Source organism: Oryzias latipes, chromosome 22 (genome assembly GCF_002234675.1).
Source record: "Oryzias latipes chromosome 22, ASM223467v1".
Taxonomy (NCBI): domain Eukaryota; kingdom Metazoa; phylum Chordata; class Actinopteri; order Beloniformes; family Adrianichthyidae; genus Oryzias; species Oryzias latipes.
In genome coordinates this window covers 10,948,227-10,974,643 of record NC_019880.2, presented here as the reverse complement: position 1 = coordinate 10,974,643, position 26,417 = coordinate 10,948,227, and the positions used below count along the sequence as shown (strand labels likewise).

Here is a 26,417-nt window from a genome sequence, read left to right as displayed (position 1 = left end):
ATAGGCTGGAGGGACGGAGGGTGGGAGGGAGGAGCGATCAGCTGAGAGTCAGAGTTTCTATTTACCAACAAAGAAACCAGCAAGTCTGAAACATGAATAGTATGCACTATCCAACAGCTACAGTTCCAAACTTATCTTCTTCAGTTATAGTGAAGGATTCAACAAAATAAAAAAGAGATAGGAGAAAAACTAAATGCTGATGAAAAAGAACAACAAAAAAGGGGTCACATTGACCAGAAAATGTCCTGATTACCCCTAAGACACATAAAGACTATTAGAACAAAAACAGCTTTGAAGATCTGTTTCCATGTACAAAAACAAACAAAATCACTACAGAAACATTATTCCTACAGTAAAGCATGGCAGCAGTAGTGTAGTAATCAGGGTCTGGGTGACTGGTCAATATTGTTAGAATAACTATTCTTGCACTGATATGTTTTATTGACATTTTCTTGCTATTATGATGCTTTTTCCTTTGTTGTGCAAAGAAGTCTCTGCAAAAAACCAGTGTGCATCGATGCTCACTAGATTGAATGTATATATATATATATATATATATATATATATATATATATATATATATATATATATATATATATATATATATATATATATATTGTATATAGACCACAATGCATTGCATCTGAACGATTTTTGAAAAAAAAATGTTTGGGTATTTTTTTAATAAACCATCAACTTCTATATCTTCAGTACATAGTGGATTCATAAATGTTCGTCACAAAACTCTCATTTCAATGAGATTTTTACTTCGCAAAATCGATGACGTCATATTTGCCATTTAAAAAATTGAATTCAGGAATGTATGAGGTTCCATTTGTGCCAAAAATCTGTTTTTGTGTCCACTGTCTATGTCTTTGGTCGTCTCACTTTGTCGTCAGGACTTAGCAACCGTTGCTACTGTCGATAGCTACTGTCGATAGCTACTGTCGATAGCTATTGTCGTTAGCTACTGTCGTTAGCTACTGTCGTTAGCTAGGGTGTTTGCTGCTGTCGTTAGCTACGACGTTTCCCCGTGTTTTGTCGTTAGATGTTCTCGTTTTTCAAATTTTGCCAAAGTCGTCAGAAAAGTCCTTTGTAAGGCCGGTAAATTTTTTCCTGTACTACCACGGAACGAAAAAGAAATGTTTATCAAAGCAGACGTCAGGGTTAACCATGACAACACGTTTTTAAGATGAACTTTATTTTGATATTCCCTCAAACGCGTATTGCCAGAAGGGGGGGGGGGGGGGGGGGCTTGCATACAACGCTTGAAACGAAAACAAAGTGGCGCATTACCGCCACCACCTGATCTGGAGGCGAACTACTTCTATTTAACGCGGAGAATGACACATAATAAATATGAACATTTTACGAAGACTATTTATGAATGTGCTGTGTTCTGATCATGAAAAACGTGGTTGATTTATTAATAATAAAATTACAAACACATTGGTGTTGATTTAATGTATTTGTTCAGAAATAAACCCTCAAGTCATTAGTCCATGGCAATATTTATTTTTTTGCCGCTGAACGATTTACGGGGGCCTTGCAAGGAGGCCTTTAAAATATCTTTGATGAGTTACCTTCTCAAATTTTAGTGGGTCGAGTCACTAATTATGAATATAACAGTCGAAAACTGACTGTTTTTTGAGCTTTTCTTATATCTATTTATGTGACCATGAGATGGCGCACTCGGGACCACATAAGGCTCTTATTAGCCCGTCTGATCCTCGTTTATCCATCAGATTTGTAACAACATATTTTATAAAGATCAGTCATTTTTCAAAATAATTTGAAATAATAGTTTCATCACAAGATTAAATTAAAGCCATACTCTAAATAACTTTAAACGGGAACGTGAAACCGTTGTACGCTGCACCCCCCCCCCCCTTTCTGGCAGTGCGCGTTTGCAGGATTGTCAATAAAGGTTTTTTTTTTTTAAAGTGTTTTGTTCCGTGATAATACGGGAAACAATTTATCGACCGTACAAAAGACTTCTCTGACGACTTTTGCAAAATTTGAAATACAGCAAGATCTAAGGACACGACATGGTGAAAGAACGTAGCAAAAGACACTAGCAACGGTTGCTAAGGATCTTCCTGACGACACGTGAAACGACGTAGCAGACGACACTAGCAACGGTTGCTAAGGATCTTCCTGACGACATGGTGAGACGACGTAGCAAACGACACTAGCAACGGTTGCTAAGGATCTTCCTGACGACATGGTGAGACGACGTAGCAAACGACACTAGCAACGGTTGATAAGGATCTTCCTGACGCCGTAGTTAGACGACATGGGATAAGGACAATGAATGACAAAGATAAGGTTTAAGGATAAAGCAAGCATATACATCACAAAGTTAATACAAAGTAATAATCAAAGAATCATGGGCATGCAGAAGGTATTGCTTAGTAATACATAGACATGAACCAATGTAAAATGAACTCGTTCAATAGACATAGACAATGAGCCCAAAGCATAGACAGTGGACGCAAAAACACGATCAGTGGACATAGACAATGGACCAAAGACATAACAGTAGACGCAAAAACACATTTTGATATTTTTGGCACAAATGGAACCTCATAGGAATGGGAATTCAGACACAGTCTTTGTATGTCCCGCTTTCGTGTTGTGGGGTTGTGGCCTTCCAACAAGCTTGCTCCTGATTGGCAAGAGTGGTTACCATTCCTTCCTTTCTTATTAAATCAATTTTCAAATTTTTTCTTTTCTTTTAAAGTAAATTTTACGTTGATTATTTCTATGATGTATTATGATTTTAAAGCATTTTCTGTTTTGTGAAGCACCTTGAATTACTTTGTGTACGAATTGTGCTGTACAAATAAACTTGCCTTGCCTTGCTTTACCATAGAAACAGTGTAAGGGGCATTAGCCTTTAGGAGTTAATACTTTTTCGTACACAACTGTTAGGTTTTATATGAACCCACATTATTGTTTTGAAACAATTAACCTTTTTTGGTGCTTTATTTTAATGTTTTATAATCACTCAAATGAATTATTACGGGGGGGCAAATACGTTTTGGGACACGTTTAAGAATTATTTTCTTATGTAGAAGAAAAATCCAATTGTCAGTTGCACTTGCCTGAAAATGACCCATTTTTTATTTATTTTTGTTATATAAGTGTGTTGCCTTTCGTTTCTCTAGAAGGGAAACTGTTGGTGACAGCAGAGGCATTGTAAGTTTCGTTTTCTGCCTCTTTGGCGCCATCAGTTTCATTTTAGATTCATCGTACGACGGAAGCCGGCAGGGCTCACACTTTCGCTCAAAGCTGTCAAACTTCGCGGGAGGAGACGGTGCTGATAAGAAGCATGGCGAAACACGCAAAGTCTCTGCTGTCACGGTGGTCCTCCCGTGTTTTCCTCGTGGAGGTCGACGAAAAGCCGCATTACTTTCGCCTCCAGGCGCGGCACGGCGGGGAACGGGCGCCGCGGGTGTTCGGGCGGCTCCGACAGGAGGACCGGTGCTTCTCGGTGCTCGTCTGCACCGGAGACAGAATTAAGGGAGCAAAGTTTTACCCGGAGCTGAGGGACAAGCTGTCAAACGAGCTGCCCCCGGGGTGCGATCTCACCACCATGGGCTCGTTTTTGCCCCGCGTCAGGGACTCTTTTATCAGGGGTTATTTTCTAAAAAGCAGCGCTGAATATTCGGCGCACGTTGAGCGACTCCTGCGGGATTTGGGGCGCCGCGAGCCACTATTAGTGTGCTCCTACGCTGCGAGTGGAGGAGGTGGGCAGGCGTGGACGCAGCGCCTGTGGTCTCCATCGGAGGACGAGACGGTGTCCGATTATTTTGTGGTGTCCTCTGATGAACCCGAATGCCACCCATCTGCACTCAGCATGATAAACAATGACGTCTTCTACAGCTTTGAGGAGGCGCGTGACGTGTTCAGGAAGGTGGGTTGCCGAATTTTACTGATTATCTGGCGCCCTCTGGTGGTCGAGGAGGGAATAGTTTGTTCCACTTTATAAAGGTTTTGTCAATAAGAAAGAAAAAAAGACATAAAACAGATACATTTGATCTATTTAAGAATTCGTAAATTTATTAGAAAAAGGATTTAAGAAAATAAAATAACTAAAGAAAATAATGCTATATTTTTAATATATAATTGCTCCAAATCTAGTATAATCTTTAATTAATCTAATGTGACCTATCACCATTCAATGTAATAATTATCAAATAGAGTTTGATTAAATGCTCTTAAGGGAGGGGAATGAAGCGAACACACAAACCAGTAATCACTAATAAGATTTACTTTATTTTACTTTAATCATGCTCCCTCCACAGCTCACTGTGACGTTACTTTCTGTTAGGTAGTTAGCCGCTCAAATTTCAGAATAAAAGCACTTCAATTGCTGCAGTTAATGTGTTGTGTGTAAAGTTAATGTGTTGTGTTGTGACCCTTCTGGGCCACCGTACATAAACACGAGAAACGACATAGTCAAAAATAAAGTGAGTTGGTTTTTTTTAATCCCAAATGGACTAATTTTGTTATTTTAATTAATAAAAACATGAATTAGGTTAAAATGAAACCAATATGACCCCCAGAAAAACAAGTATTGCTCCAAAAAGTAAGCCAGAAATATATCCCAAGGGGACTAACCCAAGAATTGGGTTAAAGAAATAACCCAAGCGTATTTTATCAATTTGTCTTATTATTATTTTTACATTTTTTGCCAACAGGTCAAATCCCATGAATAGGCAAATTCACACTAAAATCACAAACTTTTCTTATAAATATACCAAAGAAATGTAATAAAACAGTAAATATGATAGAATAAAACAGAGAAGTTCATTAATTCAAGTTTTCCACCAGCCTTTGAAAAGTTTCTATTGTTAGGTTGGGAGTGTAAGTTAGCAGTAGAGCCAGTAAACAGAGAGGCCTCAGTTATGGCTGTTGGGAAAGAGGGCGGGGGAGCACCAACAACCTTTCTAATAAAGTCCTGCCGCTCTACAGAAACTATGTCCTAGAGAAGCCACACAGGTTTTGGGCTAAAAACATCATAAAAATAATCAAACGACCACTGGGAACGCTTTGAAAAGAGATCCAAACATGATCGGACCAGATCCGTTTTCCCTTTTCCCTCCAAGTGCAGACCATTTAATCGAATCCCGGGGTTTTTTCCGTAAAGGAAACGCTGTGTTCTGTGTTCTCCAGTGCAGGGACGTCATCCCAGAGGCGGCGTCTGTCCTGGAGATGCTTCCCGGCTCAGCGGAAGTTTCCCAGAAGCCATTGTTCCCTGTTGTTGTCCTAGAGGGACTGGACGCCACGGGTAAATCATGCTACTTCATCGGCGTTGATTGATCTATAGGGGTCAGCTGATGGCTATTGTCAATTACCTGGATATTAACATGACCTATCACCATGGAAACCGTTAATAACAGTTCTCTCTGTTTCATCTTGATCTTTTTTTTATCTGTTCATCCACTTTCATAAAAAGCAAACCACTTTTCTGTCTTTCAACAGTTTTTGTCTTTCCTCCTCTCACAGGGAAGACCACTTTGACCGAGTCTTTGAGGGAGACTCTTGGGGCCGCACTCCTGAGATCCCCTCCCGACTGCCTGTCCCCTTGGAGAGCCCTCTTTGATCGGGAGCCGCCTCTCATCCGTAGAGCCTTCTACGCTCTGGGGAACTACATCACGGCACAGCAGATAGCCCAGGAAGGCATGAAGACGCCTGTCATTGTTGACAGGTAAAGACAGTTGATGTGTTGTTGGCGGGGGAAGTGGCACCTCCTCGCTTTTGGGACCCTTTATTAACCCCCCCCTTTTCTTTCCAAGTGGTGGGATGGAGCCCTGTGCAGATGGATTTTTGTCATCAGTCTTCTTCAATCTGCGATTCATTACTTGCAGGTTTTGGCACAGCACGGCGGCGTACGCCATCGCCACGGCAACAGGCGGCCCGGTTTCCAACCTTCCTGGGGAAGGTTCGGAAGTTTACAGTTGGCCCGGCGATCTGCTGCGGCCCAGCTTGGTGCTCCTGCTCACTCTGGATGCTGAAGAGAGGAAGAGGAGGCTGAAGGACAGAGGTCTGGAGAAGACGGATGAAGAACAAAAGCTGGACCGCAACCAACTTTTCCGTCTGAGGTGAGGCGTTAACATTTGAATTATCGTTTTGGAGAAAACATTCATCTCAGTTTAGAAAACGAGTAAATATGTAAAAAGATGCATTTGTGAAAGATAAAACTATGAACAAAACCTGCTGGAATCTGGAATTCTTGATTTGTAACTCATACATTTTCTCAAAATGCTAAGAAAACAACAACAAAATAGTGAACAACGGTTGAAAACAACAACAGCTCCTTTTATTTTTCTAAGAATATTAGCTGCGAAAAAAGGCCAAGAATTTTCAAAGTAGGTCAAAAGCCATGAGAAAATTCTCTAAAAGAGGAGAAAGAAATGAGGTGAAAACAGGAAAAGGTGAACAGAAAACCATGATCTGGTATGGAGTGAGGGGAAACAACACAAACAGCTGAGAAACGGAGACAAAAACAGAACACAACACCTGATCAACGCGACTAAAACAGGCACCGACCCTCACAACCTGTGAAGTTCGCCCATCGGAAGAATTGTTGGGAAAAAACTCAGAAACTTTACAATTTTATTCAAAAAATAAATCATTTTTAAAATCATCCAAATACAAGAACTAACATTTTAAGTTTAAATGCGTTTGAAGTGTTTGAAGAATCAATGATCCATTTCTGAAAATGATGAAGCGTCTGGAAGCTTTTGAAAGTCCCACTCCGATCATCTTTTCATCTACTGTATTTTCAAAGCGTTTAATTACAGTTATGCCCTTTATAGCCAAGATTTCAAAATAGTGTCATCTTCCAAAAATATTCTGCATGGTGGTGCAGCGCAGGACGGTTCAAGAAGTCCCGGATGGGGGACCTGAACCAGAACACCAATGGGGGGGGCCTTTCTGTGTGGGGTTAGCATGTTCTCCCCGTGCATGCGTGGGTTCTCTCCGGCCTCCTCCCACCGTCCAAAAACATGCTCTAACTTGCCCCCTAGGTGTGAATGTGAGTGTGTGATTTGTGAAACACAACCTGTCCAGGATGTCCCCTGCCTTCGCCCTCGAGTGGGCGGGATAGGCCCCGTGACCCCGAAAGGGTCAAAACGAGTTAAGAAGATGAATGAATGTCATTTTCCCGGACATAGTTTCTGCAGAGTGGCAGGAGTTCATCAGAAAATTTGCATCTGGGTTGTGGGCGGGAGAGCAACCCCACCCCCTCTTCCCCTCCCCCGTTGCTGAGAGATGGAACAGGGCGCTTGTGGCCCGCAAAGTGTAATTTCTACAACCCAAATAAACTCTTTTTCCACACAGAATGTTTTATGATTCACAACAATTTCAATAAAGAAATACCCACAAAATGCAGTTTGAGCTTCATTTATAACTTTTTATAAAAAGATTCCACAAGAACATGTTAAAAAAAAACAAAAAAAATCCACAATTTTCATCGGAGTGGGTCTTTAAGTCGTAATCTTTAATCAAAAATGTTGTATATTTATTTGAAAAAAGGGGATTAAATCAAAAATCTCAATATTTAGAGCATTTATATTTTCTGTAAAACAAAAACAAAGTTTTTATCAATAAACATGTAAAAAGGCAAATATGTCAATTTCGACACCAGGAAGGCCAAACGTATTAACGTCCAATTATAAAAAACAGAGGTTTTCATCAAAGGTTTCACACTGAATTGGAACATTTCTTGTGCTAATCGTTGCATGTCTGGCCTCCTCAGTCTGTCAAACACTTAACAATCAATTACTGTCCCGGCTGATGAGAAATAGCAGGTGATTAGTTGTTGAGCTGCTGGGCTCCATTAAGCCGGTCAGAACTCACCCGGTTAGTCGCTGCTTAGACAGGTCGATGGTTACTTTCATTCATCTTCAGTCCCCGACGTGATGGACGGTCCACGTGGGACAGGCAGATGTTGGGGCTCGCAGGATCCAAACAGCAGACAGTTGGCGTCTGCTCCCAGAAGAATGAGAGATCTGGAACTGTCAATCATCCTCTTAATTCCTCATTATTGTCTGAATCTAACTTTATGTTGGTCCATCTGTGGAATTTGCATGCTTCAAGGTTTTTTTTTTGAATATTTTTATCTCACTTGTTGGCTGTTCTGTCTGTGTGCATCTGTCTGCAGAGTAGAGGAAGCTTATCGGAGGATCAGCGGTCCGCCGTGCGTCACCGTGGATGCTAGCCCCTCTGCGGATAAAGTGCTCCAACAAACGTTGCTCCTAATTAGAAACAACTGCCACTTATGAGGTTTTTTTTTTTGTTTACATTATTTTAAACTCTCCCTTGCTCAAAGTGGGTGCAGTACCTCTTCTGACCACTGGGTGCCAGTAAGGTGTTACCGATGGGACAGCAGGAGAGCAGGTGGCCAGATCTGACTGTGGAGAACAGACTGTGTTCACAATGAGCAAAGGTTGAGTGGCCAGGAGCCAGAACTGCATGCTGACACAAATACATATTAATACGTACACACACACACACACGCACACACACAAACATGCACTGATATATTGATGACCACACGTGTACACAATGTTGTTTAGACGCTTCAAACATCACAATGTAGCCCTAAAACCAAATGTTGCATTAAAATGATTCTACAAGCTCAAGTTACCGATAATTACAATTTAAATGATCTTAACATTGATTTTGTAAACAAAACAGTGAACCTTTTGACTTGTTTCAGCCAAAAAAATGTTTTTATTCAGGTAATTAATATTTAAATAAATATAATAAATAAAAATCTGTCCTGATGTTTATATATTTGTGTGTTTTTGCAACAATTTTGTACTAATTTAAACACTAAGTAGAGTAATCTCTAATCTAATAATATTTACAAGCTGTAGAATCCGTTAACCAATCACATTCTGTCTGTTTCTATCAAAGTCCACTAGCATCACTCAGTTTCATCATTAGTCCACGTTAACAGATCAACATTTCTTTTATGATTCCCCCCAAAGTTACGACTTTTCTGTCTGATTGGTGAGATGATGAAAAACCAGAAGGTGATGCGATGATGCAGTAAATCTTCAAAGCCACCTTTGAAGGTTCAGAGTATCATCTGTAGTAAGTGAGCAATCAGGAAAGACTACAAGGCATTGGAATGGGCCATCAGACTGTGTTTGCTTGGGTTGGCGATACTAAAAATATATATAGATACATATAAATATATATATATTCACGACTTTTGTTTGGTGGCCTTTTACATCTGAGTGGGCCAAAACACTAGCAAACAGTGCAAACTGATGTTGGTTAAGGGATTGTTCTTCCTCAAAAAAGACTAATAAAGATGATCAGAAAATCCAAACCCAAAGGGATTTCTATTCTTTAATTGCACATGGTTTACTTTCAAGACTTTTCAAGAACTTTTTCCAGATTTGTGTGTTGTTGTTATTTTGGATTTTAGTTTTAGCGTTCAGTTGTGCTTTTTGTTTTCTGATCTACATGCCTAAAACTTCTGTTATTTTTGTCTTTTCTGGGGTTGTATTTCCCTTTTGTGCTTCTCCAAAATACCACATTAGATTCCCAAGTTTGAAGCATACCTAAAAACTCTAATTGTTGCAGTACCACAAATGACCACTAGAGGCTGGTTTTAGCATGTAACATGTAACAAAAAAGTTGTAGCGTTACTGTAAACACGGCAAACAAGGGGAACTGAGCGACTTATCTCTGACTCCTTAGTCTCACTTACTGCACTTTCCAGTTCGAAAATAGACCAGTCGTTGACGGTGTGCCTTATAGTGTGTAAAATTTGGTACATACGTTTTTTTCAGATGAAAAATCATTCAAACGAAATGCATTGTGGTCTATATTAGCCACTCTGGTGAGCATCAATGCACACTAGTTTTTCGCAGGGACTTCTGGGAGATTTATAGGGCACTCAATTTTGGAATTGCAGATTCGGAGAGCACTACAAAATGGTGAACGCACTATCAAGTGCGCTAAGTGGTGAGTAGTGTTTAAATTCGGACAAATCTTAGAATTAGGTGACCTTTAACCTCTGCACAAACAAAGCTTTCTATTGAGAAAGCCAAACTGCTGTGGACCAAACAAAACTCCTCTATCTTGCAAAGATTTTCACGATCTGCCACTCTGAATGTAACGCCAACCTCATTCCCAAAAGTATCTCGTGCACAACGGCCGCCTCTACAATTGCAACCGTGAAGGATCGGGCCTCGCTGCTGCTGCTTTATGGCCTAGCGCGTAAAAGGCCACACGACTTTTGTCTAAGTGCACACGCCGTAGCTCATTTATACGGTAGGAAGTGTATATTTGGCCTGTGTGATGGGAAGATTAATTGGGGGTTTTAGTAATTATGAGCCTGGCAAAGCTTGGGGCTGGAGAAGACAGAGTGACCCATCTCTTTTACTGTGATGCATCAGCAGCGCACCAACCAAATGCAGACCCTATTCATATGGCAATTAATGGAGCGCTGTATATCAATGTCATTCCTCTGCGCCCCCCACATAAGTGCCTGGACGACTGCTGCTGCCAGTTCTTGCTATTCCGTGACAGTTAGGGATGTAAATCCTTGCATCTCGCGGTAACATAAAGTGGAATAAGGTGTTATTATGTTTATGGATTCCTTCTGCATGAGGTGTCAGAGCCCGCCGACTCTGTGAATGTGCCATTAGGTGGTTATGGCTCGCGCCGTATATCATACTTCAATGCAAAGTTGTGTTTGCCTCTGGTTTCAGCCACACTTCCCTGTCAAGTGTTGTTAAGTCCTGATTTTCTTGGCACCCAAACACAAGCGGTTGATATCGCGCCATTACCGTCTTTCAGCACAGCTGTAATATGACATTAATGGCCCATAATCGCAGTGCATTACACACGCGGTGAATAATTCCCTTCGCGTTTGTCAAAAAGGATTTTGTTTTTCGGGGAACTTTACCCCTCATTGGATACTCTCTGAGTTCCAGCTCACACAGTCACTGTTTGTGTCAAAGGGGAGCTGTGGGCTGAGTCAATAAATAAAAAATAAAGTGGCTTTAAATTTGTTGAAATTTGCGGCTTTACTGCCGAAAAAGTCGTCCAGCGCCTGGTGAAAAAATGAATTTAAAACCATCCGGGCAGAAGAAGGTCAACCCCAGACACTTTGTCCACATATAAACAGTGCAAGTGCGAGGGGGGGCAGAGGCGCTCAAACGAACCCCCACCCACCCCAGTATGAAGCCACTTTGTGCTGCACTCCTCAACTTCAATATTTTATCGGCCCAACAGAGAAGGAGCAGCGGCGAAGGAGGAAAGCCCTCCATGAAATAATTAAAGATCCAGCGGGGATGCGGCAGCAGAGCAGTCCCGTCCTAACTAATAGATCAAATGGAAGCTGTCCCTCAGATCATTAATAATGAGTGTGGGGAATGGGAGGGCGTAGGGTTGGTACAGGTTTGGGGTGAGGAAGCAAAGAAGGTGTTTTTTTTTTGTTAATGCATATGAGTGTGTGTTTGGAGCAATGGGGGGCTTGGAATAGTTGTCTGGGTCCCCTGGCAAAAGCCTCCGTGAACCTCACTTGGCAGCCACATGAAGCGGCATGGCAAGAGGAGTCATGCATATGATTTGGCACAGAGCGTCTGCCAAACTCTAAAGGCCCTTCAGCAATGTCTATATACACCCCTCGTCAAATAAACAACATTTTACACAGCAGAAAGGGGGTGGGGAGGGGCTAATGATCCTTCTTTCAGTCATTGGTTTATTCCTCTTTTTGGGGGGCGGGAGCCGATAAAAGCAGCGATAGGTTGTCTGCGATTGCGTGTGTAGAACACATGCAAATGGGAAAAAGGAAAAGACGGATGCTAAAAAGTAGGTGGTGAAAGTGACGGGACTTTTCGGGGCTGTGTTGTCATCTGTGGGTCCCGTCAGACTCTTCCGGCTGGCAGGGTACACACGCACCTCCCCTGCCATCCTCCACCCACATCCTTAAAAAAAACAAAACTTTTTTTTTTGCGGTTACGAAATTCGTAGCTCCAGAGTGGAAACGCATCCCAACAAATCGAATTAGAAAGCTTGACATCAAATTTTTACACCATGGTCCGGGGGAACCCTCAATCCTGATTGGCTGCTTGGTGAGCCTTAAAAAGTGATGACGCATAGTGATAACCGCATGCGTAAAAGTTCCGGTCACCTAGCTTAAATGTTTCGTATCACTGCGCTAGCATCTTTCAAAACAAACTTTTGCTTCATCATCTGGACAAAAACAAGCAGGAAGAAGTGAACTTTCTGTCTGAACTGATGCTTTATTTAAACTATCGTGATGATCAGCATAGATATAGCTTTCCTTTGCTGCTGCAGTCGAGATCGGAGGTCAGAGTGACTTCTTGTGATGTTACCGTGACAACGCGCTGCACCATGTAACAAATAGTCTGCTTTTTGTGAAAAAAGCTATTTAATTCGAAATAATAATAATAATAATAATAATAATAATGGATTGGATTTTTCTGCACTTTTCCAGATGCTCAAAGCTTATTACTCATTCCTCTAACCATCATTCATACACATTCACACCCCAGTGGAGCCACACTGGAGGCAGGGAGGGTGAAGTGTGTTGCCTCAAGAACACAACGGCAGTTGGCTGGGTATCGAACCGCTGACCCTTTGATCATTGGACGACCTGCTCAACCGCCTGAGCCACTGCCACCCCAAATAACAAGAATAAAGAACTAAAAACTGGTTGAATATTTATTTCTTTTGTAAGTGACCAAAAGTGTGCATCGTGAGAATTGACGCACTTCGCGGAAGCAACGGTTCATGCTTCCACGACTCGGCCATTAACCCTTACATAATAATCAGAAGTGTGTTTACGTTGACTTTTTTTTAATACTAAATTCGAAGTTTATTGCATTTGGTGTTCGGTTGCAACAGGACGGGTTACGAAAAAATGAAAAAGCTATCAAGATTGGCTGTCACCCCAGCTCACTGTGCGTGAGCGATTGGTGGTGGGATGTAAAAACACGAAGGGAGTTGAACTGATCGCTGCTGAAATGCTTCTCAAAAAGAAAAACACGCCTTTTTTGCAATCACATATTTTTGGGCTTCAGAGTGGAAACACATCCTAACAAATCGTATTAGAAAGCTTGAAATAAAAGAAAAAAACGATAATCAGATGTGTGTTTACATGGAGTTTATCAAATTTGGTATTTGGTTACGGAAAAAAAAAAAAAGCTAACGAAATTTGGTGGCAGATACACAGCTTAGCTATTTGTGAGCAATGAATTATGGATAAAACATTAAGAAAGCTAAAATCGAACTGGGGTAAATAAATTTAAAAAACTGTGTTTTTTTGTGGTCACGAAATTGTAGCTTCAGAGTGGAAACACATTTTAATAAATCGGATTAGTTAACTTGAAATAAAGGACAGTAAAATAATCAGGTGTGTGTTTACGTTAACTGCTTTTACACTAAATTTATTTTAGGATTTGGGGTTTGGTTGAATCAGGACAGGTTACGAAAAAAAAAAAAAAGCTAATGAAATGTGTCCAAAAAGCATTCGAGCTTCCTCTTCCGCACACATCACTGAGCTTTTTCTGAACACAGCAGGTGGTGGCAGACACCCCAGCTCCGCTCTGTGTGAGCGATGGGTGGTGGGATGTAAAAACATGAAGGGAGTGGGAGTTGAACTGATCGCTGCTGAAATGCTTCTCACAAAAAAAAAAAGAAAAAAAAACTTGCAGACTCAAAACGAGGAAGAAAAAGCTAAAAAAAAAAAAAAAAAAGACAGAGATGGAGGAATTGTTGCGGGGGAAGGAAAGTTTTGAAAATATCCCATTAAAAAACAGATGTATAATTCAGCAGCTTTTCATCACAGCGCTCACACGTTTGTCATGGTGTCTGAATGCTTATTTGCGAGGGCAGAGGCATTTCTGGTGCAGGTATTAGGAACAGCGGGCTGTGTATTCATAATGCCATTATATATTCAGGTATAGGGGCTCATTTTCTTTTTTTTTTTCTGATGTTTTCAGGGAATAGCTTGTGCATTGTCTGTGATGATTGCATGAAACCTCACCAGGTTTGCCTGGCGGCTGCCGGGGAAGGTTCACCAGAAACGGTTAAATATTTAAACACTGCTGTGAGATCTCATTAAAAACAGCACATCAACCCCGTAAGGCCCCTACAGCCCCCCCTTACTCACACCAAAAAAGAAGAAAAAAAAAAACAGTTAGAACCCGCTGGAGTGTGACAAAACGGTTATTCTCTATCTGCCTTTGCGGAGAAGTTGGGATAAATCATTCCGTCCTGTCAAAAGAGACAGCAGGCGGTGGCGTTGATGAGTCGCCAAACAGGAATTGATTAAGATTCGCTTGTGGTTGACAGCAGCAGATGAGGAAAAAAAAAAAAGTGGGCCAAAAAACCCCTAAAATAACAACTAGACCAGACGAATGTTACAGTAACAAAACAACTTTGGAGTCTCTGGAGTCTTTTGTCGCGCATTCCTTCACAATCTGAGCAATTAATTGCAACGTACGTTCCTATTCTTAGCCTGGCTGCCCTTTCACATGAATTGATTTCCTGTGGCAAACGTATTCCTTGCGTGCCACATTTTTATCCCGCCACCCCCCTTTCCCCTTCAAACGCACAAATACAGTCCTTCTTCCCTCCAGAGAAATAAATCAAAGGCGACGCCAACCAAGTTGTGCACGCGTGTGTACGCGTCTCTTTCTATACTTGAAAACGGTTTATTTTTGTTTCACTTCCACTAATGCTCAGGCATGTCTCCTACGACATCAGGCATCAACCGACAGTTGAGAGGCTGAGCGGCTGACAGCCAACTGGATGACTGACTCTGAAAATACCTAAAGTGACTCCCTCGCTCCTTCCTCCTCTGCCTCCCGCCTTTGATTCCATCTCTCCGGAGACGGCGCAGGGTCTGGTTTTGTGGTCTTTACCGCAGAAATAATGGCTGGGTCAAAACAGACTAAGCTCTCATCACCAGAAAAAAAGCATTTAAAAACACACGGAGTGACACATAAATAAAAGTGGAGCAACTTGATCCGGGATTCTTGCGTCGTCTTCTGGGGAGCCACCGATCTTTGATGAGCCAAAGGCAGATGCGCTGTGGAACGAGGAGAAGGAGTCAGAACGACAAAGAAATTCGAAGGAACATGAATCATTAAGCAGAGCAAATGTTTGCCCAACTTCAGTGGGACGTCACGCCGTGCTGGATATCAATCCACTTTTTTAAAATGTAAATGCTAAGTCCGTGTGTTGAACGTTTGCGTTGGGGGATTGGGTGCTACCAAACAGTATGACAGAGGTGCTTCCACTTTCTCTGCATGCAAGCTACTTTTGAGGCGACAAAACGAGGACATATGTGTCATGGCCTGGAATTAAGGACCAAAGTCGCTTTATTTAACTTCAAAGTTGACAACTTGAACATTTTTTTTAGTCTAAAATACAATGTTTATGTACCAATAATTCAAAAACTGCACAGTAAAAGTACATAAATCTCTGTGAGGTGACAGTGCAGGACGTGAAGAACAAGGATATACTAGTCAAGGCCTGGAGTTAATCACCAAAGTCACTTTATTCGACTTCAAAGTTGACTTCTACATTATTTTCCGTCCAAAATGCTATGTCGTTGTACCAATAATTCAAAAACTGCACAGGAAGAGTACACAACTCTTTGTGAGGGGATACCTTTGTCATATGCATTAATATTACTGTTGTAGTGATACGTTATTAGAACAGATAAGGTGTTTTATCATGAAACCATAAAGCAGCGACGATCGCATTTCATGCACTGTTCTAAACGGTGTAGACATTTCTAAAGTGCAGCCGACTTAACCACTGCTGAGCGAACGGCGACCCCTGCTCTAAGGGCAGGGCTCAAGAAGCGCAGGCTCCTGGAGAACCCAGCAGCAAGACGGCTCGGTCCCGCCCCCATAGGGGAGGCATGCGGTCCGACCCGGGCCTAAAAAAAAGGCATTAGGAGAGGCACATGTGCCGGTCCATCACACATCACACATCGGATGCTCAGTGTAGTTAAACACGCATGTGCAGTGACGTATGTTTAGAGGATGTTTGATTGGCCAGTCTGCATGTAAATCAAGCGACAAACCTCATGGTGAGGATGATTATTCACTGACTGCAATTATAAATATATACCAAAGGTTAGTAGATCAAGGTTTAGGGCATGAAAATGCAAAGCGATAGGCGAACAGAGAGGTACAGAGACGAGGACATAAGAGAGACACACCAGAAGCCGGTTCCTTATCCTCACTAAGCCATCGGAATCCCTCTACGCCAGTTTAAGTTTGCTCTTTTTGGTTCTCCAGTGTTACGCCTGCTTTACAGTCTCCTCATAGACTTCTAAACAGCTATTACTCAGTCATTCTATTTGTCATAATGACCATACTTGCTCTGCTTTCTTTCTTAACACGTAACAGAGTGGCACAAAGCGGCTATGCTAAAGTGACCAGTCAGAGTCTATTTAGAGTAGAAATGGTTTTATTGTCACCAGCCAGTGTATATTAGATATTAAACTCCACCTCTTAAATCCTTCTCTATCCTTACTGAACAAACACCTCTGCTTTTATAGCCTCACCGCTATTGGCCAAAGCCACCAAAAAAGGGGTGTTTGGTTTAGTTATTTTTAACATTACTTTTTAAACATTAACTAACTAACCAGATACAGAAAACACCCCTGTCAATAATCTGATTATTCAAAATAGATACCAAGCCTCACATTATAACAGCATAAATCACTCTGCGACACACTGGTGCCAAGCCCAGGGTGTGCCTCACCTTCCCCCCAACAGTAATTGGGATAGGCTCCAGCAACCACATGAATGTGAAAGGGATTCATCGGGTTTTTAAGGTGGATGAATGTATAGATAATTGAACAAAATAACATCACAACATCACATATACATAAAACAATTCATATTTCAATAAAACTATATCCCCTGAAACTCCAATGTGGTTATTGAAATTGGAATCTTATGTAGTTTGGGGATTTAAGGGCATTCATTTTAATTACAACATTTTTTCAATCTAAATGGCTTGCGGCAAGTGTATTTTGAAATTTTTCGTTCTAACTAATTTCTCTTAGGTTGTATATTAGAGGTTAGCAGGGTAAACAAGGCTAGCACAACGAGGAAAGAAGCACAAATGACCTGCTTTGGAGACTGAAAGGAAGGGCAACATAGTCTATTTGTGGTTTAAAAGGCAGAAAAAGAGGAAAACAGGAGAAAATGTCCAAAGACTATTTGACAAGACGCAAAAAAGGTGAGTTTGGGGAATCAATCAATCAATAGAGCCCATGTGAAGCATGATGGGTGGGAAAACTGAAAACAAATTATAATTCCCAAAAGAAACCAATTAAAACACAATAGATATAACAGGGCTTTACAGATTAAAACTGTAAACTCATGATAATGAGAAAGAACAATATTTTAATAACCTGCAAAATGTACCTGAAATGCAAATAACCACGGAGAAAAACTGAACCAGTGACAAAAAAGAAGTGTTTTTGCTATCTTAACACCTTCTGTGGTGCCAAGTGATGATGTAGCTGGCTTTAGCACGACTGGAGCAGTTATCCATCTCGGCCTGTGCTGCCAGCTGTCAGAGCACGAAGCTCCAGCTAGCCGCCGGTGGCAGGTGTAATCAATATGGACTCCACAGAGAGTTGCACTACCAGAGGCCAGTCTCCACTCACTAACCCATCTTCGTCTCTCCAGGGGAAACAGTAGGCATGCGGGCCGGGAGAGCACATTTGATGTCTTCTCTGGGCAGAGATGGAGTAACCCGCTCCATTGGAGGAAGATGATTAATCCCGTCTTTTGGATTCAAGTGGAAAAAATGCTTTTTCCTAACGAAGATGTGCATTATGTTCCTGTAAGACTATGATAGGTAAGGATAAAAAAATGGTTTCACCTAAGAAAAATAAGAGAATTGGGGCTTGGTCACAACTGCCCTGACTGGGAGATACAGACTGTCTGCAGGCCAAAAATGAGAAAACCTGTATGGGGCAGGCAGATGGCCCGCATGAAATATAAAAGTTGCTTAGTTAGCGAAATAACGCTGGGGGGGGGGGGGGGGGGGGTCAATGGTAAATGAGAACAGCAGAGTGGAAGGAACAACACTATGTTTTTCTAATGATTTTATTATTGTTATGGTTTTTATTTCATTTAAAAATATTGCTTTTGTTATTTTTTGGCTACTGTTACGTCCACAAACATGCAGGTCTAGGGCTGTATAGGGCCGTAACATAAAGCACTGTCATGGTGCCTCTGTCAGTCTCCTCCCTCTCCCCCTCTGCTCTGCTGCTGACTCCGCCAGATGTGACCACTCACTTCATCAAGCTTCTGATCTACTTAAGGAGACCCAGCTCCAGCATTCAATGACAGTTCGTTACCCCTTATGGTGACTATGCCTGGTCGAGTCTAACTCATGTTTTTGCTCTCTCAATTCTCGGACCACGCTAACTTTGTTCTCCCTGTCTCAAGACTTCATCCTATGAGTGTCACCCGAGTGGATGCTATTACGAGTAGCCTCTGCATTCCTGAAGTTATCCTGAGTGCTTCACCGCACTACTACCTCCAGACAGGCCACGTCAAGAACTCCAGCCAAGTCGTTTCCTGACCTCCAGCCACGCCGCATCAAGACCTCCAGCCACGCTACGTCAAAACCTCCAGTCACGCTGCATCAAGATCACCGGTCACGCCAGGACCAAACTGTCTCACTGGAAAATAAATCATTACCCATTCACCTACCTGTGTCATCCTTCCGGGTTCCAGCATCTGGATCTGTCTCACATCAGAAACATGACAAGCACTCGTTTAAGGTTTTTATTGGATATAAGGGAAGAGGGGAGGAAGGGACCACCACTGGGCCAAAGGAATGAAATAAATAGAACACGGCCTAGCTATCACCCTCCTTAAACAAAAACAAGAAAACAAGAGTCTTACTGACTTATCTACAAAAAGGGAATGAAAACATACAAGAGGTGGCACCAACTAACTTACCTACTGTGCATAACAGCAGATAAGCTACATGAGGGGTACAGGGTACCCTGTTTTACCTGTCCACACACCCCCACACTTTTCAGCACAAAGGGGTCAGAAGCATTCCCATGAAAGTTGTAAATAAAGAAAAAGCCCCCCTTTCCCAGTGATCCAACAAAGCTTCTGTGCAGGCCTGGTGTCTGGCTCTGGGGCCTGGTTGGACAGCTCGCCAGGTCTCCACCAAATGTCTTCACTCGCACACTCAGCTCAGGAAGCACATGTAGAAGAAGGAAGAAGGAAAGACAGTGAAAAAAACCCTCCATGTAACATGATGACACAAAACTTGGGGGTGCAAGTGGGGGGCAGCTACCCCCCTGTCCCCCATTCAGCTCCGCCCATAAGTATTTCAACAATGTTAAAACGAAAGGTAAATCAGTTAAAAAAACCTAAGGTTCGGCCTTAGTCACAATCGCCCATACGGATGGATATGGGCTGTTGACCCGCATAAGTGTCAATGTCTTGGACTGTTGGATAAGCCTGTAGAGTGAACACGTTTATGGATATTTTTTCCTACTGGTATGCTGCTGTGACAGGTTGTAGCGAACACTTAAGAAGCATGTAAGGGTAAAGGAAGTCCAACCCTGCACAAGGACATCATTAGTGCTATTCAAGAGATAGTGCTTGCTTTTTGTGCCCAGTGTGTGTTAGAATCTAGGAAATTAGGCAATAGTTTGATTGGGCATCCCATAGGCACTTACCACCTGCACGATCAGTGAGGAGCCAGTACACTCACTTTAGCAACGCCAAGAGTGTGGCATAAGGGCATCGCATGATGGTATGCACAACAATGGTATGTTACATTTTCATGGCTTCCCATAAGGTATGAGACTCAAGGGAACTGCAAGACATACCTTTAAGATGCAGTCACTGCCTTATTTGACCATCCACGGGCCCAAAAACCTGCAGCACCCATACTGATCAACCCTCCCATACGGGGGTTCATGTGACTGAGGATTTAAAGATGTAAAAGATACAGGTACTTATCAAAAATCTGCTCTAGTACTGAGAGCAACAGAGGTATGGTTCTAAACAACAGGTGCGAACAAGATGATGTTGTTAAAAAGGTATCAAAGGAGGTGAATAATTGGTGTCTGGCAAACTTTGTCAGATTCTCTTTGTGTTGTCTCTACTGTCTTTGCCTATTTGTGTATTTGTGATGCAAACACAAGATGTCCAATCACAAGCTTGCTTCTACCAAGTTGGATCAATTGGCTAAAAGTGAACCATAAGGTATCATTTCACACAAACACTCTAAGAGACCCAGAATGTCAGGTTTTGATGTATGAAACTGTTATGTCAAACAGATTTTGTTTTTGTTGCTTAAGATAAAAACTGATAATAAGAAGAAAAAAGGATTAATATAGATCTAGACTATATCCATTTAGGTAAAACAATTGGACTGAATCTTTTATGTATCAATTCATTGACCATGTTTTGAGATGTGCACGGTGTCGGGTGACGGGGAACAATACACAACCTTGAATGAAATCTAGGAAAAAAATAAGAGAAATATAAAACAAATTAAAATCTGTGGTTTTGTGATAACAAAATGTGAAAAAGTAGAAGAAATTTAAGCTGCAAATACACGGTTGACTTGAATTCAGAGGTTTCTGATTGTCAAATTATTCAGCTCGGACAGGCAGATGAGATAGTCACTGACGTGTACACACAGTGACATCCCTGCAGGTATATACCTCATTTAAAGGGTCCCAGTAGTACAACATTAGTGTAGAATAAACAGTGAATTTAAAACAGTCTCTCATTTTAATGACTTGTTGTTGTCATTAGGAAAATACTCAACCTGAACTGTTTTCAGGGAATCCGTGAGCTCAGGAGGAGTCAGCCTAATTTGAAACTGTGCAGCTCTCGCCTGAAGACAAAAACAAAAAAAATTATTAAAAAAAACGTATATATCTATTTGCATTTACAGTGTGGGTTATTCCTTTACCACATGCACACACACAATCACTCGAAAGTGATGAAACATGAAGACAAGGGAGCTGGGATTTCTTTTCCAGATTCTCGTGTCTCAGAGGCGCATCGACTATAAATACTGCACTGTTTTGTACGGTGCAACATATACCTGTTTGCAGTTTCATTTGCATTCTACAACTGCTGCAAAGGGAGTGATAATCCCTGCTGTGTAAAGTTTACTTAAGTAAATAGTCCGGTGCAGCATGGTCAAACAGACCATAACAACAGCACAGGGATGGCAGTAGATCAACAGCATCTTCAAACACAGTGAGAGCTAAACGGAACTTGTAAATCTGAGAACCTCCTGACCCTTGGGTTAACCTCAGGGATGTCCAGCAACCGTAGGCAGATATACTATTACAAGGTTAAATCTCTATTACAGATGCACCCAACTCCACATGGAAACACAACCAGAGCAGCATGAACACACGCTCTCATTTATAACATGGGAGGAAATCTGTGAGACAGGCGTTCCACTCTTCACATGGACCGGTGAAAATGAAAAACTGCTATTTCAAATACTATTAGAGCATAAATCTGCTTGGGGACACAAAAACCCATCCCAGATCAAGACTCCTACATGTGGGTTGTGTATTTATCGATGAAAGAAAGTTAAAACACAGTCAAGGTTTGCAAAATATATTTTAAAAAACAGATTTTGGCCTAAAAAAAGGAATAACCTTCATTTTTCCACAGCTGGATTCATCTATACAAGAATCTATTCTACTTTATAAGAGTGTTTTTTTCTGTTTAGTTAACGAAAAAAGTGCTTAAAAAATCTCGTCAGTCTACACAAAATAAAAAAAAAGTTACATTTAAATACAAAAAGGCCTGTTGAAAGACTGACAAGCAAGTAGAATAGTTTACTATCAGAAAAAGAGAAACAGTAGTAAAAAGATATGACCACAATGGAGGTATAAAAGAGCTGATGTGGCTCTGGAGTCACAAGTTGCAGACCTTCTGATGTAGACCATCATACCTTGCTCCACATTGTGTTGAGAGACCAGGCTTTTCCATCACTTTCACTCCCATCATCCCACAGTCCCTACCCTCTTTCCCTCTGACCTCGATTTTCTGCCCTCCTAAACGACTGCTCTTTTCTTTCCTTTTGACCTCAAACAAGTCAGACTGCTCCCAGAATGATGGATTTGTGCAACACGGTGGCCCATTTAAAGTTAACTCCTCTACTTCACAGTCTGCCTGATGCAATGATCTGCCCTGCCTTGCAGCAAGCTATTCTGTCAGTTTCGCGGTGCAAAACAATAAAGCGACTTACAGCTGTTGCATTTATCTCAAATTCAGCAGGGATTTCTGGGCTGGTGCCATTTTCCTTTAAAAAAAGACAAGTCATTCCATACTTCAAGCAAAGTTTGATATTGCTATTAACTCAAGCGGTTGTTTGAAAGCAGAGAAGTTGGGATCCCACCTGCTTCCAGGGGATAAAAACGCCTTCCTGCACGCTTGTTCTTGCTTCTAATGTTTATACCATCCTCTGTCCCTGTAGGCCACTGAGAACAATGTGGATTATTTAATAGAGCTGTATGCTGATGGCCGACTACGGTTTCACAGCCACTTTACGATCCAAAGCTGGGAAAGCTATCTTTCAGCTGAAAACATAGAGAAGGCAGAAGGGCTGATCCGAAATCCCCTATTCCCTTTTCAGGTGCGTCCAAGTCAAGGGGCAAGATAGCCTCTGTGTGCACATGAAATGAAGGTCTGCAGAGAAATTGGCCAGGCTTGGTTGTAGATTGCTTTGATTTATGGCGTAATTACAGCATTTTGCTACCGCATTGATATGCCGGGCTGTCTCTGCTTCAGAGCCGGTGTACGGTTAATAACAATGAAGCTGTCAGGGCCTCAGAGGCGAGCAGACAAGTCTGATGTTACCGCCGGTATGACGTGTGCGCAGGCATATCTCATGTGGCAACCGCAAGTCATACGAAGGCATGTTATATTACACTGCAGTCTCCAGCATGTCTGCACATGGCAGCCGAGAAGAGTAATCAGATAAGATAATGTAGTCAGAGGCAGTGAGAAAGACAGAATAGAAAGTGCAATAACTATGAGACTCAGCGTCAGGGTGGGAGTGCATCCCTTGGAGGGAGGATTCTATCACTCGTACATCGCGGTCACGCCCGGTGCACAGCCTTACATCCGCACTCAAAGCAGAGTAGGAGAGGCGAGGCTGTGAGCAGCAGTCATGAGCAAGGAGGATGTTTATGAAGCTGTCTGGCTCAGTGCATCTTTCAGGTTTCATTACGGCAGCTCCTAATTGGTGCTTGGAAGTTCAAGCGGAGGCTAGAAGGCTGTTGGCATCCCAGGAGCTTGAATTTCACCGTACTCACCGGTCTGAGAGGGTCACGAGGGGAAATCCAGTAAACTCATAACCACTTTTTAAATGCACACACGTGGATAGACACCAGTGTATAGGCTTAGCGCATTCTAAAAAAAAATATGTGTCTGGTTGCGCTTTTAACGTGGCTAACATGTCACAAACAAGCGTTAGAGTTACTGTGAACACAGTTAATAAAGTCTGACTTTTGTCTTGTACAATGATTCCTATGGTATTTATGACACAAGTTTGAAAACAGACCATTCACTGACAGTGAACCTTATAATCCGGTGCCCCCTAAAGTGCAGAAACGGCGGTGAATGCTACAGATAAAGTTTGATTTGAATTTGCCTCCTCTGTGCCGCCTGTACCACATTTCCATGCCCTCTCCCAGCTCGGTCTTCGCTGCAGTGCAAGGTGGCGAGGTCTGTGTGATCGCTGGGCTGAGCAGATCCCACTACGAGCGACTTAAGGGGCTCTACTGTGTGATTAAGCAACCCCTCGGTTCCACCAGAGGGCCACCGAAGCAGATGTTGTCATTAAAAATGCAGGCTCTGTGAGCGAAAGGAGATTGCCTTGTTCCAAGGAAGAAAAAAACAAAAAAAACCTGGCCGGAGGTTTAAAGCTCTTGTTCCTCTCACTTGGCGAGGCAGACCCAAGTTTCGGCGTCGTGCTGGTTTGCGGCGCCTTCCGTCCGTGAAACCCAGGTTCGACTCCGGGCTGCTCCCTGTTCCCTTCTCTACCTCTGCCGGTTCCAAGCCCGGTTTGAGAAGGTTGCGTCAGGAAGGGCATCCGGCGTAAAACATTGCCAAATTTACCATGCGACTCGTTTGCTGTGGCGACCCCTGATGGGAGAAGCCGAAAGTGGAAGAAGTTCCTCTCACTTGGCGAGGCCGACCCAAGTTTCGGCGTTGAGGTATTCCAAAACATCCTTAATTCACAGTCTGAATAAAAAAGGAGTTTTGTTTTAATTGTAGGCTTGTAGTTCCATTGTGTGTGTCTTACTAATTCGACTCTACAGGTCTTATTCTTGTGCAGTCGTTGAATATCTCGTATAGGAGTGAATAAGAGAAGTTCGGGGGCTTAAGTACAAGCTGCTGATGACAGCTTGGGATATTCTGTGCTTTCCAGCTGGCAGCCTGACAGAGCCTACAATTAACATGAAACTACAACGCGCTAAAAGAAAGCTGTAGACTGCTCCAGAGGGTATCACTTGTACCTACAGGACACAGCTGCTTGATAGAATAGGGCGTATCCATCAAAAGCGTTTGTAAAACCCACAGTGAGACAGCAGTGGTCGAAAAAAATCTTTGTTGAGCCCAAAGGATAATCCTCTGGCTTTAAACATTGTCAAGACAGACTGGGCTCAGTCTATGATGCAAAAATTTTGGAAAGTTAAACTGGGATTTGTGAGATCTGGTGGGGCATTTCTGGCTTTCATCAAGCAACAGACGCTGGCGTTTGATACCGGAGAGGTTACGAGACCCCACTTGCTTCTACAGATGTGGCGGTGGGGCTTTGGAGTGGGAGGAAAGGTTACTGATGGATTATTGTCCTCACCTTTGCGAGTGACCCCATTACTACCCTTCACCCGGAGCCTTCCCTATCAGCATCTCTTGCTCTTCCACTCCTGCGGAAAAAAAACAGGCTCTGTCCGACCACGTTTTGGATTTGACTCATCAAACCAACCGCGTAAACGTGGCTGCGGATCAAAGAAAAAAAAAAAACTCATTTCAAAAGTAGGATAATAAGAAGGTTGTATGATATGCATCTTGCAGGGAAACCTTTGCACACATTTATCTGGATTCAAAGTGGAAGTGTACGGGTAAGATCTGCAGATTTAGCAGAAATGAAGAATGGTTTTGGTTTTTTAAGGTTATTTAGCAAAATTTTGCCTTTACATTTTTTTTATACCTTAAGAGTCCATTTACTTAAGCAGTGTTCAAAGAGGGAGTATCTTAAGCATTAGAATAAATTCTACTGTTGGCAGCTTGTTTGGTTTATTAGTCTAAATCCTTAAATGGTCTACGCAAAATGATGGTCTTTCAAAGCAAGAATGAATAAAGTTTTAGGAGGTTTTGATGAAAGTTTTGATCCAAACTCATATGCGGAATATCTACACCCTCCGTCTGCCATTGAAAAGCTTGGTGGTGCTACATGAAGGTGTTTGAGGCACGGCAATACGCTTTCATGCAACCTCTTTCGATGTAATGTTTTTGCGTGTATGCGTGTTTCAGGTTCCCAGGTCGCTACGCAAGTTGTTGGCCTCTACATACAAAATGTGCGATGAAAATTAAACCAGTCGAACGTTGACGAATCAGGAATGTCATGAATGTGTTCTTTTAAAAAATAAACATGGAAGTGCCAATCGTACGACAGAGTTTAAGGGCCACCATAAAAATAAAAATAGATAATATTACAAGATTTTACGTTGTAGATTTACAAAAAAAAAAAAGCGTAATTTTACGATATTAAAGTGGAAGTGAGCATACGGAGCAGACCGACTAAACTCAATGGGACAGGTGAGCTGAATGTTTATTGATAATGTTCCAAATGTTTGGAAGCTCATTTGTTTGATTTATGATTTATTAATGTTTTATTTATTGATGGTTGGTTTGCAGGATCTCTGCAGGCCATTGATGAAGCCGTCGGTATCCCTGCAGGCAGCTGTCCACTTCAATCCTTTCTTCTTCCACCAAAGACCAGATCTCTATGTCTGTGTGACGCTTCCGTCTGAGGAGGAGCACTTTTTGGCATTTTCACCGTTCTAATGCTAATATAACAGACTATTTTCATTCCTCTTTATTGTTTGATGTTGAAACGGGACGCTTCATCTGCAGGAGGGGGCGTCTGTTACACTGTTTACTTTTGCATTGGTGTTTTGATGACAGGTTCATGACGCAATGAAACAAATGAACTTCAGGTTATGTGAATGAAAAGGAGAATAAAGGCTGCAGCGGTCCTCTACACCCAACGTGTTTCTGAACTCCTTATTTTACATATGAAACTCTGCTTTACTGACACTGAACCCCGGAAAGCCAGCTCCACTGAAAATAATCTGA

The 26,417-nt window shown here is 42.1% G+C and overlaps 1 protein-coding gene across 1 annotated transcript; it reads left to right on the top strand.

Annotated features, from left to right (window-relative positions):
* Window positions 1-3,165: 3,165 nt before the first annotated feature.
* Window positions 3,166-9,358, top strand: cmpk2 (cytidine/uridine monophosphate kinase 2). Its single transcript, XM_004085034.4, has 5 exons — window positions 3,166-3,919; window positions 5,182-5,296; window positions 5,515-5,716; window positions 5,877-6,110; window positions 8,174-9,358. The coding sequence occupies exons 1-5, from the start codon at window positions 3,335-3,337 to the stop codon at window positions 8,292-8,294; spliced, it is 1,257 nt and encodes a 418-aa protein (XP_004085082.4). The 5' UTR covers window positions 3,166-3,334; the 3' UTR covers window positions 8,295-9,358.
* The last annotated feature ends 17,059 nt before the right edge of the window (window positions 9,359-26,417 follow it).

Bases quoted from the DNA above. Each gene is read 5' to 3' on its own strand.
- cmpk2 (XM_004085034.4), top strand. From the start codon at position 3,335: ATGGCGAAACACGCAAAGTCTCTGCTGTCACGGTGGTCCTCCCGTGTT. The intron at 3,920-5,181 runs GTGGGTTGCCGA...TGTGTTCTCCAG, and splicing joins CGCGTGACGTGTTCAGGAAG to TGCAGGGACGTCATCCCAGA. The intron at 5,297-5,514 runs GTAAATCATGCT...CTCCTCTCACAG, and splicing joins AGAGGGACTGGACGCCACGG to GGAAGACCACTTTGACCGAG.